General features: G+C 41.7%; 1 protein-coding gene across 3 annotated transcripts in view; it reads left to right on the plus strand.

The window, feature by feature from the left end:
* The window catches only part of LOC110498819 (dynamin binding protein), a 124711-nt gene that overhangs the window by 80333 nt on the left and 27471 nt on the right, over positions 1 to 16907 (plus strand). For all 3 annotated transcript variants that reach the window (XM_036955607.1, XM_021575455.2, XM_021575456.2), the window contains one exon: positions 16473 to 16672. In XM_036955607.1, the coding sequence (XP_036811502.1) occupies positions 16473 to 16672 (200 nt within the window). The remainder of the gene's footprint in view (positions 1 to 16472; positions 16673 to 16907) is intronic.

The following is a 16907-nucleotide window of genomic DNA, read 5'->3' on the forward strand; positions in this document are numbered from 1 at the left end:
TCCCGTCTTTCCCACTTTGAGAGGAGAGGACTGGAGAAAACAAGGATCAAGGAAGCAAGGACGAATGTTTTCAGATACAGCCTTGTTGCATGTGTGCAAGTTTTGCAGTTTTACAGATCTTACATACCCTCGCACATCATGTGCATACACTGAATTGCAAAACGACCCCTAGCCCCTACTACACCCAGTCTCTCATGTAGATCTGTGAAGATTGGATAGATGTTAAATATAGATATAAAATGGATACATGTATAATATATATATATATATATATAGAGATAGGATAGATGTATAATATATATATATATATATACACAGTGCCTTGCGAAAGTATTCGGCCCCCTTGAACTTTGCGACCTTTTGCCACATTTCAGGCTTCAAACATAAAGATATAAAACTGTATTTTTTTGTGAAGAATCAACAACAAGTGGGACACAATCATGAAGTGGAACGACATTTATTGGATATTTCAAACTTTTTTAACAAATCAAAAACTGAAAAATTGGGCGTGCAAAATTATTCAGCCCCCTTAAGTTAATACTTTGTAGCGCCACCTTTTGCTGCGATTACAGCTGTAAGTCGCTTGGGGTATGTCTCTATCAGTTTTGCACATCGAGAGACTGACATTTTTTCCCATTCCTCCTTGCAAAACAGCTCGAGCTCAGTGAGGTTGGATGGAGAGCATTTGTGAACAGCAGTTTTCAGTTCTTTCCACAGATTCTCGATTGGATTCAGGTCTGGACTTTGACTTGGCCATTCTAACACCTGGATATGTTTATTTTTGAACCATTCCATTGTAGATTTTGCTTTATGTTTTGGATCATTGTCTTGTTGGAAGACAAATCTCCGTCCCAGTCTCAGGTCTTTTGCAGACTCCATCAGGTTTTCTTCAAGAATGGTCATGTATTTGGCTCCATCCATCTTCCCATCAATTTTAACCATCTTCCCTGTCTCTGCTGAAGAAAAGCAGGCCCAAACCATGATGCTGCCACCACCATGTTTGACAGTGGGTATGGTGTGTTCAGGGTGATGAGCTGTGTTGCTTTTACGCCAAACATAACGTTTTGCATTGTTGCCAAAAAGTTCAATTTTGGTTTCATCTGACCAGAGCACCTTCTTCCACATGTTTGGTGTGTCTCCCAGGTGGCTTGTGGCAAACTTTAAACAACACTTTTTATGGATATCTTTAAGAAATTGCTTTCTTCTTGCCACTCTTCCATAAAGGCCAGATTTGTGCAATATACGACTGATTGTTGTCCTATGGACAGAGTCTCCCACCTCAGCTGTAGATCTCTGCAGTTCACCCAGAGTGATCATGGGCCTCTTGGCTGCATCTCTGATCAGTCTTCTCCTTGTATGAGCTGAAAGTTTAGAGGGACGGCCAGGTCTTGGTAGATTTGCAGTGGTCTGATACTCCTTCCATTTCAATATTATCGCTTGCACAGTGCTCCTTGGGATGTTTAAAGCTTGGGAAATATTTTTGTATCCAAATCCGGCTTTAAACTTCTTCACAACAGTATCTCGGACCTGCCTGGTGTGTTCCTTGTTCTTCATGATGCTTTCTGCGCTTTTAACGGACCTCTGAGACTATCACAGTGCAGGTGCATTTATACGGAGACTTGATTACACACAGGTGGATTGTATTTATCATCATTAGTCATTTAGGTCAACATTGGATCATTCAGAGATCCTCACTGAACTTCTGGAGAGAGTTTGCTGCACTGAAAGTAAAGGGGCTGAATAATTTTGCACGCCCAATTTTTCAGTTTTTGATTTGTTAAAAAAGTTTGAAATATCCAATAAATGTCGGTTCACTTCATGATTGTGTCCCGCTTGTTGTTGATTCTTCACAAAAAAATACAGTTTTATATCTTTATGTTTGAAGCCTGAAATGTGGCAAAAGGTCGCATAGTTCAAGGGGGAGAAGACTGATCAGAGATGCAGCCAAGCGGCCCATGATCACTCTGGATGAACTGCAGAGATCTACAGCTGAGACTCTGTCCATAGGAGAACAATCAGTCGTATATTGCACAAATCTGGCCTTTATGGAAGAGTGGCAAGAAGAAAGCCATTTCTTAAAGATATCCATAAAAAGTGTTGTTTAAAGTTTGCCACAAGCCACCTGGGAGACACACCAAACATGTGGAAGAAGGTGCTCTGGTCAGATGAAACCAAAATTGAACTTTTTGGCAACAATGCAAAACGTTATGTTTAGCGTAAAAGCAACACAGCTGAACACACCATCCCCACTGTCAAACATGGTGGTGGCAGCATCACGGTTTGGGCCTGCTTTCCTTCAGCAGGGACAGGGAAGATGGTTAAAATTGATGGGAAGATTGATGGAGCCAAATACAGGACCATTCTGGAAGAAAACCTGATGGAGTCTGCAAAAGACCTGAGACTGGGACGGAGATTTGTCTTCCAACAAGACAATGATCCAAAACATAAAGCAAAATCTACAATGGAATGGTTCAAAAATAAACATATCCAGGTGTTAGAATGGCCAAGTCAAAGTCCAGACCTGAATCCAATCGAGAATCTGTGGAAAGAACTGAAAACTGTTGTTCACAAATGCTCTCCATCCAACCTCACTGAGCTCGAGCTGTTTTGCAAGGAGGAATGGGAAAAAATGTTGGTCTCTCGATGTGCAAAACTGATAGAGACATACCCCAAGCGACTTACAGCTGTAATCGCAGCAAAAGGTGGCGCTACAAAGTATTAACTTAAGGGGGCTGAATAATTTTGCACGCCCAATTTTTCTGTTTTTGATTTGTTAAAAAAGTTTGAAATATCCAATAAATGTTGTTCCACTTCATGATTATGTCCCACTTGTTGTTGATTCTTCACAAAAAAAATACAGTTTTATATCTTTATGTTTGAAGCCTGAAATGTGGCAAAAGGTCGCAAAGTTCAAGGGGGCCGAATACTTTCGCAAGGCACTGTATATATATATATATATATATATATATATATATATATATATATATATATATATATAGATTGAATAGATGTATAATATATATATATATATATATATATATATATATATATATATAGATTGAATAGATGTATAATATATATATATATATATATATATAGATTGGATAGATGTATAATATATAGATTGGATATGTGTATAATGAATTATTAAGCATTGTAATGAAAGTTCTACAGGATTGGCTTGGGAGTATGTTCTAAGGGTCTTTTTGGTATTCAGAAACACTCACACAGTTTTTCTTCATGGCCATGAATAATCCAGTCCAGACAAAGTCCAGTTCAAGTCTTTACTGTCCCCCGGGGTGTCTGCGTGCACTGGGTTGTGTCTAATCATGGAGGGTTTCCATTCATTCTCATGGTGATGTGGGAACAGAATAGAGCCTGTGCACTGAGACAAATAGAGAAACCCTTCCATGAGGCTAGATCAAGACAGGGAAACTACAAGTGGGACTGTACTTTGGAGAATAGGCTGCCTAGGAATGACTGGGCTGACTTGAACCTGTTTGTGGGAGTGTGTGGGCGTGGGGCAGGGTGGAGCAAAGGTGCTTGGCTACAGGTGGGTCTCTCTCTCTGTCTCTTTCCCTCTTTCATTCACTTAAATTCTCAGTTGAGATATCAATGTTAATGTTGGCCTTCACAATGGTAGCAGTACCTGTTCTCTGAACTTTTAAGAAACAAAGTAATTTTTTAAGATAAATATGCGCTGTATCGAAACATATCCAAGTTGAATGCCCCATCCTTGGCAAAGGACTGTTTGATCCAAAAGCATAACTTTCACTGGTGTTAAAAATGTGTCTTAACATTTCCCATCCAGTTCACATAGAGGATTTCCCATCCAGGTCACATAGAGGATTTCCCATCCAGTTTACATAGAGGATTTCCCATCCAGTTTACATAGAGGATTTCCCATCCAGTTCACATAGAGGATTTCCCATCCAGTTCACATAGAGGATTTCCCATCCAGTTCACATAGAGGATTTCCCATCCAGTTCACATAGAGGATTTCCCATCCAGTTCACATAGAGGATTTCCCATCCAGTTCACATAGAGGATTTCCCATCCAGTTCACATAGAGGATTTCCCATCCAGTTCACATAGAGGATTTCCCATCCAGTTTACATAGAGGATTTCCCATCCAGTTTACATAGAGGATATTTGTGCTCTACCTCTCATCTCAAGTTTGTCCTGCAACCCAGGCTTTCATGTGGTTCAGAGAACTAGCTTATTAAGTTAACTTGCCTGAGACCTGAAGACACACATTTACGCGTCTAACACTTGTGGAGAAGTCTGTCTATAATAAAGCGCTGCTCTGCCTTCTTAACCACACTATCAACAAGGCAGGTCCTACAGGCCCTGGTTTTGTCGCACCTGGACTACTGTTCAGTCGTGTGGTCAGGTGCCACAGAGGGACTTAGGAAAATTGCAGTTGGCTCAGAACAGGACAGCACAGCTGGCCCTTAAAAGTACACAGAGAGCGAACATTAATGACATGCATGTCAATCTCTTATGGTACAAAGTAGAAGAGAGATTGATGTCTTCACTACTTGTTTTCGTAAGAGGTGTTGACAAACCGAATTCAAATTCAATCAAATTGTATTGGTCACATACACATGGTTAGCAGATAGCGAAATGCTTCTAGTTCCGACAGTGCAGTAATATCTAAAAAGTAATCTAACAAATTCACAACAACTACCTTATACACGTAAATCTAAAGGGATGAATGAGAATATGTACATATAAATATATGGATGAGCCATAGCCGTGTGGCATAGGTATGATGCAGTAGATGGTATAGACTACAGTATATACATATGAGAGGAGTAATGTAGGATATGTAGACATTATTTAAAGTGACTAGTGATACCTCAGCGCAGTTCACGTTGAGTGTACATAAAACTACAAGACCTGAGCATGTAAGCAAAGTATCTAAATCAAACTGGGCTACAAGGCAATAATATTAATGGGATGTCAAAGTTTATTCCCTGCCCTGTCACCCTCCTTTGTTTGTTTCGCAGTCCCTTTCCATTTTTCCTTTTTTAGCACGGATTCTGCAGATAGCAGCTAGTTTGAGGACTTTTACTTGCTCACAATATGTTGTTGTCTCAACTACTTTGATTGAATGCACTTTCTTGTAAGTTTCTCAAAGAGCTCCTGACAATGATTGAATTGTTTTGAGCTGGAAGTGGGAACATCTGTGTATATTGGGTGTTGTGACTTTCATTAATTTGATGACTGTTATTTATTTAATCCACTAACTATGTTTAATTGTTACCTAATTTTAAATGAATCATGTAACAATTAACTCATTAGGAATTTGGGGCATCACGTTAAAGAGTTACCATCTCTTGAATTAAACTCTATAAGGTCTTTACCTATAACATCCATAAAACAGCAAACATATTAATCATAACCTCTTGTCATATCATAGTTTTGAACAGTCGTAACCTCATGCATCTGCAAAAACCCCAGCCTTACTCATAATTCAGTACTACACAAAATGGTTTATTTATTTACTAGCTAACTTAATAATAACACAGGATTAACACACACACGGTATAGATTATTGACTAGAAACTTATTCCGCTAGGGACCTGTTTCCATCGTATTAACACAATATGATGACTTGTTACAACAGAAAGGGGGGGAGGAGAGAGAAAGAGACACTTGTCATGGATACATTTGACAACTATTCTCACATTAATAATATACTTTGCACACGAACCGACGCCCATTATGAAATGATGAATGTATTATGTGTGAATGCCGTTTATCTCTGTCGGAACCAAGCCATCTTAGGAAGGATGTGGGTTGGCCTTTCAGCTGCACGCTTATAAGGCTCTGATTGTCCGAAAGGGTCCGGACAAGTCTCTTCTATTGTTGTTCACTCTGGAAGATAGCCAGCCATGTCGATGGTTCCCATTGGTGATGGTGGTTGGAGAATATGGTGATTTGAGACTCGTAGTAGGATGGGATGGTTTGAAGAGTCGTAGGATGGTCCCTCTTAGATTCACTTTTCTTTATCTGACTTAGGACAGCTAATTAGCCGTACCAGTGACTGTATGGGAAATGAGCTTCTCGCCTACACCTCGTGTCGATTGTTCAGGGTTCAGGATTCCGACCACTTTACACGCACAGCTGCAACCTGGCAATGTTCTGGTCTGAAGATTGATTTCTCTCCCAAGCCCTTTAGGCAAAAGGGGACGGTTCCGTCAGTCTAACACGCTCTCTGTCCTCACTCGGGGCATGGTTACTTAACTTGCAGTCATATCCTTTGCACAGTATCTGTTATGACTCCTAAAATTATTAATATCTTAACAAGCACAGCGTATTGGATGGAAGCTTGACAGATAAAGTTACAAGTTCCAGTATTTCATCTTTACAATTTTTTTAACAACATCACAAAATGAAAACCCATATGACATTAGTGTTCTATAGCTCCCCACTGACCTTTCCCCACATTGTTAAAAATATTGTTCCACTATTCACATTTTTGAACATTTTCGTCAGGAAAAAGTCTGTTAACAAAGAACATTCATTGGGTTAAGTACTGGAAGAGGAAAGAAAGTCTCCTTCTCCTGTAATTTACAACAGGGTGTAAACTGTTGACCATCCAGAAGCCCCCTCCACCCTCTGTGGGAGAGAGATAGAGACCTGGTTACTGTCATCCCACACCAGTCTGATCTGACCCATTCTGATCCTCACAGGACTGTCATGACATGGGTTTATATTTTAAATTTTTTGTATTGCCTGGCAGGTTACCTGAGCCTGGCAGGTTACCTGAGCCTCCCTGCCACCTCTTGCATCCTAGGATAAGCAGCCAGAAGAACCACAGCCCTTGCACCTGACTTTCTGTTGTCCTTACCCGACTATCTTAGCCACTGACTCAGTGAGCCAGTATTGTCAGACACAGATGAAAGCACATACCCTTACCAGGAGCAACACCAGATGCACTGGGAGCTCAACTAGACCCATGAGACAGATAGCGAGAGAGACCGAGAGAAAAAGAGGCAGAAAGACCGAGACAGCGACACGGAGACGGCGACACGGAGACGCCGGACCCCCCCCCCCCACAGCATCTCGCCCAAGCCTCTCCCATTTATCCTTCACCCAAATCCAGATTGCTGATCTTCTGAAAGAGCTGCAAAATCTGGACCCCTACAAATCAGCCGGGATAGACAATATGGACCCTCTCTTTCTAAAATGATCTGCCGAAATTGTTGCAACCTCTGTTATTAGCCTGTTCAACCTCTCTTTTGTATCGTCCGAGATCCCCAAAGATTGGAAAGCTGCCGCGATCATCCCCCTCTTCAAAGGGGGTGACACTCTAGACCCAAACTGCTCAAGACTGCCCCCCTTGACAGTAGAAGCCTCAAGACTGATATCCATCCTACCCTGCCTTTCTAAAGTCTTCGAAAGCCAAGTTGACAAACAGATCACCGACCATTTCGAGTACCACCGTACCTTCTCCGCTATGCAATCTGGTTTCCGAGCTGGTCATGGCTGCTCAGCCACACTCAAGGTCCTAAATGATATCATAACCGCCATCAATAAAAGACAATACTGTGCAGCCATCTTCATCGACCTGGCCAAGGCTTTCGACTCTCAATCACCGCATTCTTATCGGCAGACTCAACAACCTTGGTTTCTCAAATGACTGCCTCACCTGGTTCACCAACTACTTCTTAGATAGAGTTCAGTGTGTCAAATCGGAGGGCCTGTTTTCCGGACATCTGGCAGTCTCTATGGGGGTGCCACAGGAGTGCCACAGGGGTGCCACAGTCTACTCTCTTCTCTGTCCATCAATGACGTCGATCTTGCTGCTGGTGATTCTCTGATCCACCTCTACGCAGACGACACCATTCTGTATACTTATGGCCCTTCTTTGGACACTGTGTTAACTAACCTCCAGATGAGCTTCAATGCCATACAACTCTCATTCCGTGGCCTCCAACTGCTCTTAAATGCAAGTAAAACTAAATGCATGATATTCAACCAATCACTGCCCGCACCTGCTCGCCCGTCCAGCATCACTACTCTGGACGGTTCTGACTTAGAATATGTGGACAACTACAAATACCTAGGTGTCTGGTTAGACTGTAAACTCTCCTTCCAGACTCACATTAAGCATCTCCAATCCAAAATGAAATCTAGAATCAGCTTCCTATTTCGCAAAACAAAGCATTCTTCACTCATGCTGCCAAACATACCCTCGTAAAACTGAACATCCTACCGATGCTCGACTTTGGTGATGTAATTTACAAAATAGCCTCCGACACTCTACTCAACAATCTGGATGCAGTTTATCACAGTGCCATCCGTTTTGTCACCAAAGCCCCATACACTACCCACCACTGCGACCTGTACGCTCTCGTTGGCTGGCCCTCGCTGTATACTCGTCGCCAAACCCACTGGCTCCAGGTCATCTACAAGTCTCTGCTAGGTAAAGCCCTGCCTTATCTCAGCTCACTGGCCACCATAGCAGCACCCACCCATAGCACACGCTCCAGCAGGTATATCTCACTGGTCACCCCCAAAGCCAATTCCTCCTTTGGCCGCCTTTCCTTCCAGTTCTCTGCTGCCATTGACTGGAACAAACTGCAAAAATCACTGAAGCTGGAGACTCATATCTCCCTCACTTCAAGCACCAGCTGTCAGAGCAGCTCACAGATCACTGAACTTGTACATAGCCCATCTGTTAATAGCCCATCCAACTACCTCATCCCCATACTGTATTTATTTATTTATCTTGCTCCTTTGCACCCCAGTATCTCTATTTGCCCATTCATCTTCTGCAGATCTATCACTCCAGTGTTTAATTGCTATATTGTAATTACTTCGCCACCATGGCCTATTTATTGCCTTAACTCCCTTATCCTACCTCATTTACACACACATACTTGTTCTACTGTATTATTGACTGTATGTTTGTTTTACTCCATGTGTAACTGTGTTGTTGTACCTGTCGAACTGCTTTGCTTTATCTTGGCCAGGTCGCAGTTGTAAATGAGAACTTGTTCTCAACTAGCCTACCTGGTTAAGTAAAGGTGCAATTAAATAAATAATTATCAATATGTAATGATGTCTGTGTATGTGCGCTACCGTTCAAAATTTGAGGTCACTTAGAGCTGTCCTTGTTTTTGAAAGAAAAGCCATTTTTTTGTCCATTAAAATAACATCAAATTGATCAGAAATACAATGTAGACATTGTTAATGTTGTAAATGAATATTGTAGCTGGAAACAGCAGATTTTTATGGAATATCTACATAGGCGTACAGAGGCCCATTATCAGCAACCATCACTCCTGTGCTCCAATGGCACGTTGTGTTAGCTAATCCAAGTTTATAATTTTAAAAGGCTAATTGATCATTAGAAAACCCTTTTGCAATTATGTTAGCACAGCTGAAAACTGTTGTGCTGATTTAAAGAAGCAATAAAACTGTCCTTCTTTACACTAGTTGAGTATCTGGAGCATCAGCATTTGTGGGTTCGATTACAGGCTAAAAATGGCCAGAAACAAAGACTTTCTTCTAAAACTCATCAGTCTATTCTTGTTCTGAAATATGAAGGCTATTCCATGCGAGAAATTGCCAAGAAACTGAAGATCTTGTACAACGTTGTGTACTACTTCCTTCACAGAACAGCGCAAACCTGGCCAACCAGAATAGAAAGAGGAGTGTGAGGCCCCGGTGCACAACTCAGCAAGAGGACAAGTACATTTGTGTTTAGTTTGAGAAACAGACGCCTCACAAGTCCTCAACTGGCAGCTTCATTAAATAGTACCCGCAAAACACCAGTCTCAACATCAACAGTAAGGAGGCAACCCCGGGATGCTGGCCTTCTAGGCAGAGTTGCAAAGAAAAAGCCATATCTCAGACTGGCACATAAAAATAAAATATTAAGATGTGCAAAAGAACACAGACACTGGACAGAGGAACTCTGCCTAGAAGGCCAGCATCCCAGAGTTGTCTCTTCACTGTTGAGATTGGTGTTTTGTGGGTACTATTTAATGAAGCTGCCAGTTGAGGACTTGTGAGGCGTCTGTTTCTCAATCTAGACAGGTGTGCCTTGTTAATTGGTTGAATTTATTTCCTTCTTAATGCGTTTAAACCAATCAGTTGTGTTGTGACAAGTTAGGGGTGGTATACAGAAGATAGCCCTATTTTGTAAAAGACCAAGTCAATATTATGTCAAGAACAGCTCAAATAAGCAAAGAGAAATGACAGTCCTTCATTACTTTAAGACGTGGTCAGTCTATACATAAAATATTAAGAACTTTGAAAGTTTCTTCAAGTGCAGTTGCAAAAACCATCAAGCACTATGATGAAACTGGCTCTCATGAAGACCGCCACAGGAAAGGAAGACCCAGAGTTACCTTTGCTGCAGAGGATAAGTTCATTAGAGTTACCAGCCTCAGAAATTGCAGCCCAAATAAATGCTTCACAGAGTTCAAGTAACAGAGACATGTTCAGAGAAGACTGCGTGAATCAGGCCTTCATGGTCGAATTGCTGAAAATAGACCTCTATTGAAGGACACCAATAAGAAGATGAGACTTGCTTGGGCCTAAAAAACTTGAGCAATGGACATTATACAGGTGGAAATCTGTCCTTTGGTCTGGAGTCCAAATTTGAGATTTTTGGTTCCAACCGCCTCCAAGACTGTTGGAAAAACATTCCAGGTGACTAGCTGGTTGAGTGAATGCCAAGAGGGTGCAAAGCTGTCATCAAGGCAAAGGGTGGCTACTTTGAAGAATCTAGAATATGAAATATATTTAGATTGTTTTTAGCACTTTTTTTGGTTACTACATGATTCCATATGTGTTATTTCATAGTTTTGATGTCTTTACTATTAAATAGTAAACCAAAACAATATATATACAATAGAGAGGATATGTATGAATACTATATATATATACACTGCTCAAAAAATGAAGGGAACACTTAAACAACACAATGTAACTCCAAGTCAATCACATTTCTGTGAAATCAAAGTGTCCACTTAGGAAGCAACACTGATTGACAATACATTTCACATGCTGTTGTGCAAATGGAATAGACAACAGGTGGAAATTATAGGCAATTAGCAAGACACCCCCTATAAAGGAGTGGTTCTGCAGGTGGTGACCACAGACCACTTCTCAGTTCCTATGCTTCCTGGCTGCTGTTTTGGTCACTTTTGAACGCTGGCGGTGCTTTCACTCTAGTGGTAGCATGAGACGGAGTCTACAACCCACACAAGTGGCTCAGGTAGTGCAGCTCATCCAGGATGGAACATCAATGCGAGCTGTGGCAAGAAGGTTTGCTGTGTCTGTCAGCGTAGTGTCCAGAGCATGGAGGCGCTACCAGGAGACAGGCCAGTACATCAGGAGTCATGGCGGAGGCCGTAGGAGGGCAACAACCCAGCAGCAGGACCGCTACCTCCGCCTTTGTGCAAGGAGGAGCAGGAGGAGCACTGCCAGAGCCCTGCAAAATGACCTCCAGCAGGCCACAAATGTGTATGTGTCTGCTCAAACGGTCAGAAACAGACTCCATGAGGGTGGTATGAGGGCCCGACGTCCACAGGTGGGGGTTGTGCTTACAGCCCAACACCGTGCAGGACGTTTGGCATTTTACCAGAGAACACCAAGATTAGCAAATTCACCACTGGTGCCCTGTGCTCTTCACAGATGAAAGCAGGTTCACACTGAGCACATGTGACAAGAGTCTGGAGACGCCATGGAGAACGTTCTGCTGCCTGCAACATCCTCCAGCATGACCAGTTTGGTGGTGGGTCAGTCATGGTGTGGGGTGGCATTTCTTTGGGGGGCCGCACAGCCCTCGATGTGCTCGCCAGAGGTAGCCTGACTGCCATTAGGTACCGAGATGAGATCCTCAGACCCCTTGTGAGACCATATGCTGGTGCGGTTGGCCCTGGGTTCCTCCTAATGCAAGACAATGCTAGACCTCATGTGACTGGAGTGTGTCAGCAGTTCCTGCAAGAGGAAGGCATTGATGCTATGGACTGGCCCGCCCGTTCCCCCAGACCTGAATCCAATTGAGCACATCTGGGACATCATGTCTCGCTCCATCCACCAACGCCATATTGCACTACAGACTGTCCAGGAGTTGGCGGATGCTTTAGTCCAGGTCTGGGAGGAGATCCCTCAGGAGACCATCCGCCACATCATCAGGAGCATGCCCAGGCATTGTAGGGAGGTCATACAGGCACGTGGAGGCCACACATACTGAGCCTCATTTTGACTTGTTTTAAGGACATTACATCAAAGTTGGATCAGCCTGTAGTGTGGTTTTCCACTTTAATTTTGAGTGTGACTCCAAATCCAGACCTCCATGGGTTGATAAATTTGATTTCCATTGATAATTTTTGTGTGATTTTGTTGTCAGCACATTCAACTATGTAAATAAAAAAGTATTTAATAAGAATATTTCATTCATTCAGATCTAGGATGTGTTATTTTAGTGTTCCCTTTATTTTTTTGAGCAGTGTATATAAAAATGTACTTACTCGTATTTGATTATTTCTCATTTTATTTAGAACCTTTGTGCAAATTGTCAATTAAGTAACAAAATATTAATGTATAAAATCGGAAATGTAAAAAGAAAACACTTAAACTATAGTTGCAAACAAAATAAGTATAGGCCTAAAATATATATATATACTTTTGGGGGCTTGCCTGTTTTGCATGTTATTTTGGCATTAAAACTTCTTAAGGCTGACATCCCGTTAACGGGATCGATATGACAACAGCCAGTGAAAGTGCAGGGCGCCAAATTCAAAACAACAGAAATATCATAATTAAAATTCCTCAAACATACAAGTATCTTATACAATTTTAAAGGTAATCTTGTTGTTAATCCCACCCACCACAGTGTCCGATTTCAAATAGGCTTTACAGTGAAAGCACCACAAACGATTATGTTAGTTCAGAGCCAAGTCACAGAAAAACACAGCCATTTTTCCAGCCAAAGAGTGTAGTCACAAAAATCAGAAATAGAGAGATCACTAACCTTTGATGATCTTCATCAGATGACACTCCTAGAACTTCATGTTACACAATACATGTTTGTTCTGTTCGATAAAGTTCATATTTATTTTTAAAAATCTCGGTATACATTGGCACGTTATGTTCAGTAGTTCCAAAAACATCTGGTGATTTTGCAGAGAGCCACATCAATTTACAGTAATACTCATAAATGTTGATGAAAATGCAAGTGTTATACATGGAAACATAGATAAACTTCTCCTTAATGCAACCGTTGTGTCAGATTTCAAAAAAGCTTTACTGAAAAAGCAAACCATGCAATAATCTGAGTACGGCGCTCAGAGACCCAACAAGCCAAAAAGATATCCGCCATATTGTGCAGTCAACAGAAGTCAGAAATAACATTATAAATATTCACTTACCTTTGATGATCTTCATCAGAATGCACTCCCAGGAATCCCAATTCCACAATAAATGTTTGATTTGTTCGATAATGTCCATAAATGTTTGATTTGTTCGATAATGTCCATAATTTATGTCCAAATAGCTCCTTTTGTTAGCGCGTTTGGTAAACAAATCAAAACTCACGAAGCGCGTTCACTAGGAGGAGACGAAAAGTCAAAATGTTCCGTTACAGTCCGTAGAAACATGTCAAACGAAGTATAGAATCAATCTTTAGGATGTTTTGAACATAAATCTTCAATAATGTTCCAACCGGAGAATTCCTTTGTCTTCAGAAAAGCAATGGAACGGGAGCTACCTCTCATGTGAATGCACGTGACCAGCTCGTGGCTGCTGGCAGACCTCTGACTCATTCCCCTCTCATTCAGCCCCCCTTGACAGTAGAAGCCTCAAACAAGTTTCTAAAGACGGTTGACATCTATTGGAAGCCTTAGGAAGTGCAACATGACCAATATCCCACTGTGTCCTCAATAGGGGCTGAGTTGAAAATCTACCAACATCAAGTTTCCCACTCCCTGGTTGGATTTTTTTCTCAGGTTTTTGCCTGCCATATGAGTTCTGTTATACTCACAGACATCAACAGTTTTAGAAACTTCAGAGTGTTTTCTATCCAAATATACTAATAATATGCATATATTTGCAACTGGGACTGAGGATCAGGCAGTTTACTCTGGGCACCTCTGGGCACCTTATTCATCCAAGCTACTCCATACTGCCCCCAGCCATAAGAAGTTTTAATACGTGTCACATTTCAATTTGCGTTTGGTACCTTGGGTTGAGTGTTCGCACCAACTCACGAAACCACCGTTTCTCGACTGTGTAAATTGGAGCCATGTCTTTGCAGAGGACGGTTTTCTGGTCCGTGTCAGACTTCTCATACCCAAAACCACGTCCATGCGACCGAAATAGCCCCTCTTTTAGGTACGAGCTCCGTGTCTCTGTGTCACGTTCACTCTCCTCCATGTTTGTTTGTGATTTCAAATTTCCTTCCACACGTCACGTGTGGACGCAAAGCGTCATCCAATTAACAAAAAATATTGTCGTGAAGAGTGATTTGCAACACAACAAAATAAACGATAGAGCATAATATGAAACGATAGACGTTTTTCTATCGTCACACAATGTATATTTTCATATCGCCCAGCCCTACCTCAGCGTGGTTGACCACTATGATGACACACCAAATGTGTTTGATGGATGGCGGGAAAAGAGCAGGAATAGGCTTTTGTAGGCTACAGTCCAAGCTATGTCTTCCAATGGTGCGACTGCTGTCAGCAACCAAAGATTATCCAACTTGAATAAAAGCTTGGAGGTGAGGATGACAGCAGTGGTGTCCTCTACGGTGATACGGATATCGCATATTATTGATATCTACACAGCATATTGATGTGAATCACACTGCTGCTCTCTCATTTAGCTATTTGCTCCTTACGGATTGTGGTTGTTGTGGATGTCTGTTCACAAATCTAAATGTGTATTTGAACCAAATAATGGTTGAATTCAAGACGTTTAAGCTGCCTATCAATCATTGTTTTTGAAACCAGTGGACAGCCAGTGAAAAACCCATAAAGTACAATTTAACATCCATACATGGCCAATTATATCAACTTTAACATGGATTAATCCTGCAATAGATGGCGTTCAATTGGTAACATACATTTTTGTCTTCTAAAGCCTCTTAAGGGGAAAGTAATCTAAAAGCAACTGAATGTAATCAGATTACGTTACTGAGTTTGGGCCATCCAAAAGTTACATTACTGACTACAATTCTGGACCGTTAACTAGTAACTGTAATGGATTACATTTAGAAAGTAACCTACCCAACCCTGGTAACCACTTCATATTTGGACACCCTCATTGCCCTATTATTAATAATAGAAACAGTCCTGACCAAATACTGAACAAAAACGGGAAGGAGTTAGTGCATCTCTGTCGAGCCTTAGGCCTGTACAGGGTTTGGTAGCTTTGCTAATTTATAAACAACACTCTTCTAATGATTCAGCAACATTACACATTTGCTGTGGTGTAGTGACACAGATTGACATTATGTCTACACCTGAGACCCCCTCCTAGTAAAGAAAAAAACAAGTTTTATAGTCACATATACTGGAGGGGTGCAGTGAAATGTGTTGTTTGATAATGACTGTAATTATATTTTAATAGACACACACACACACACCCAATGACCCTAATCTGATAATATATTCTACTTTTGGTATCAACCCTGGTCCTTTATCCTCTGTCCATGCTCCCCCCACTCCTAAATTCCCAGTTTCCCTCTGTCCCATCCATATTCCACTCTCTCCTTTTTGCTTGATTGTATATCTTTGTTTATGCTTTCCATATTCCCAGATGTATTATTAATGCCTTTCTTCCTCCATCTCCCTCTTTCCTTTATCCATGTCCCTCCTCTTCCTTATGTTCTTCACTTTCATCTCTCTATCTATGCTTCCACGCACTCTTTATGTCCTCTCGATAGTTTCCATTCCCACATCCCTTCCTTTCCCACCTGTTAATTCCTGACTTTCTTTCTCCCTCTATCCCCACAGTCCTCTTTTCTCCTCTCCGTTCCCAAAACTGTCCTCCTTCCCATCCCTCGTCTCTCCGCTGTCCCACTGAGGCCTATATCTCACTAGCTGCTGTCATAGTCTATTGTGCCATTGACAAAGAGCTGAGTCCACTCCAGTCCATAGCCCATTCAGAAGGCTCAGCAGTGCGTGAAACGGGCTCTCCGTCCGTTCCCATGCACCACAGAGACCAGCCATTGACACCAGAGATCTAGATGAAAGTCTAGCCTGACATGTCTAAAGATAATGGGTCTCGTTCCAAAGTTGTTTATAACCAGGTAGTATAAATGCCTAATCAGAAGAGTGGAATTAATTGTATTTTTCTCCACTGCTCCTCAGGTGCCTAACGTTCACGGCAAGTATGCTTGTTGACATGTTAACTTTCACGTTCAATTCCATCCACTAACTATGAAATCTCTTTCTCTCTTTCCCCCCCTCTTTATTTTCTCGCTTTTTTTCTCTCAGAGATGACCCTCCTGTCGACCCAGCCCAAGTGCCTGGAGTCAGCCCCGGTCTCTGCAGTGGTGGCTATCGAGGACCCCGAGCAGAGGATGCTGGAGAAAAGGTCAAAGGTCATAGAAGAGCTGCTGCAGACAGAGAAGGACTACATCAAGGACCTGCAGATGTGTGTCAAGGAGATTATCCAACCACTCCAACGCAAACAGGTACACACACTAATAGAACTAGTAGAAGAAGACAATTGACTACTTCAAAATGGACATGCCTCAATGGCGCTGCCTGTGCGTTCACAGTCGCCATAATGGGACAGATACAACATTGACAGATACAACATACAACTCTATCATTCTTTATGGATTTTAATGGTCAGCTTCATAACAATAAATATTACACCCAAATGAAGAAGACATATGCCACTATTATAGACATTATAAGCTTTAC

This window comes from Oncorhynchus mykiss, chromosome 20 (genome assembly GCF_013265735.2).
Source record: "Oncorhynchus mykiss isolate Arlee chromosome 20, USDA_OmykA_1.1, whole genome shotgun sequence".
Classification (NCBI taxonomy): Eukaryota; Metazoa; Chordata; class Actinopteri; order Salmoniformes; family Salmonidae; genus Oncorhynchus; species Oncorhynchus mykiss.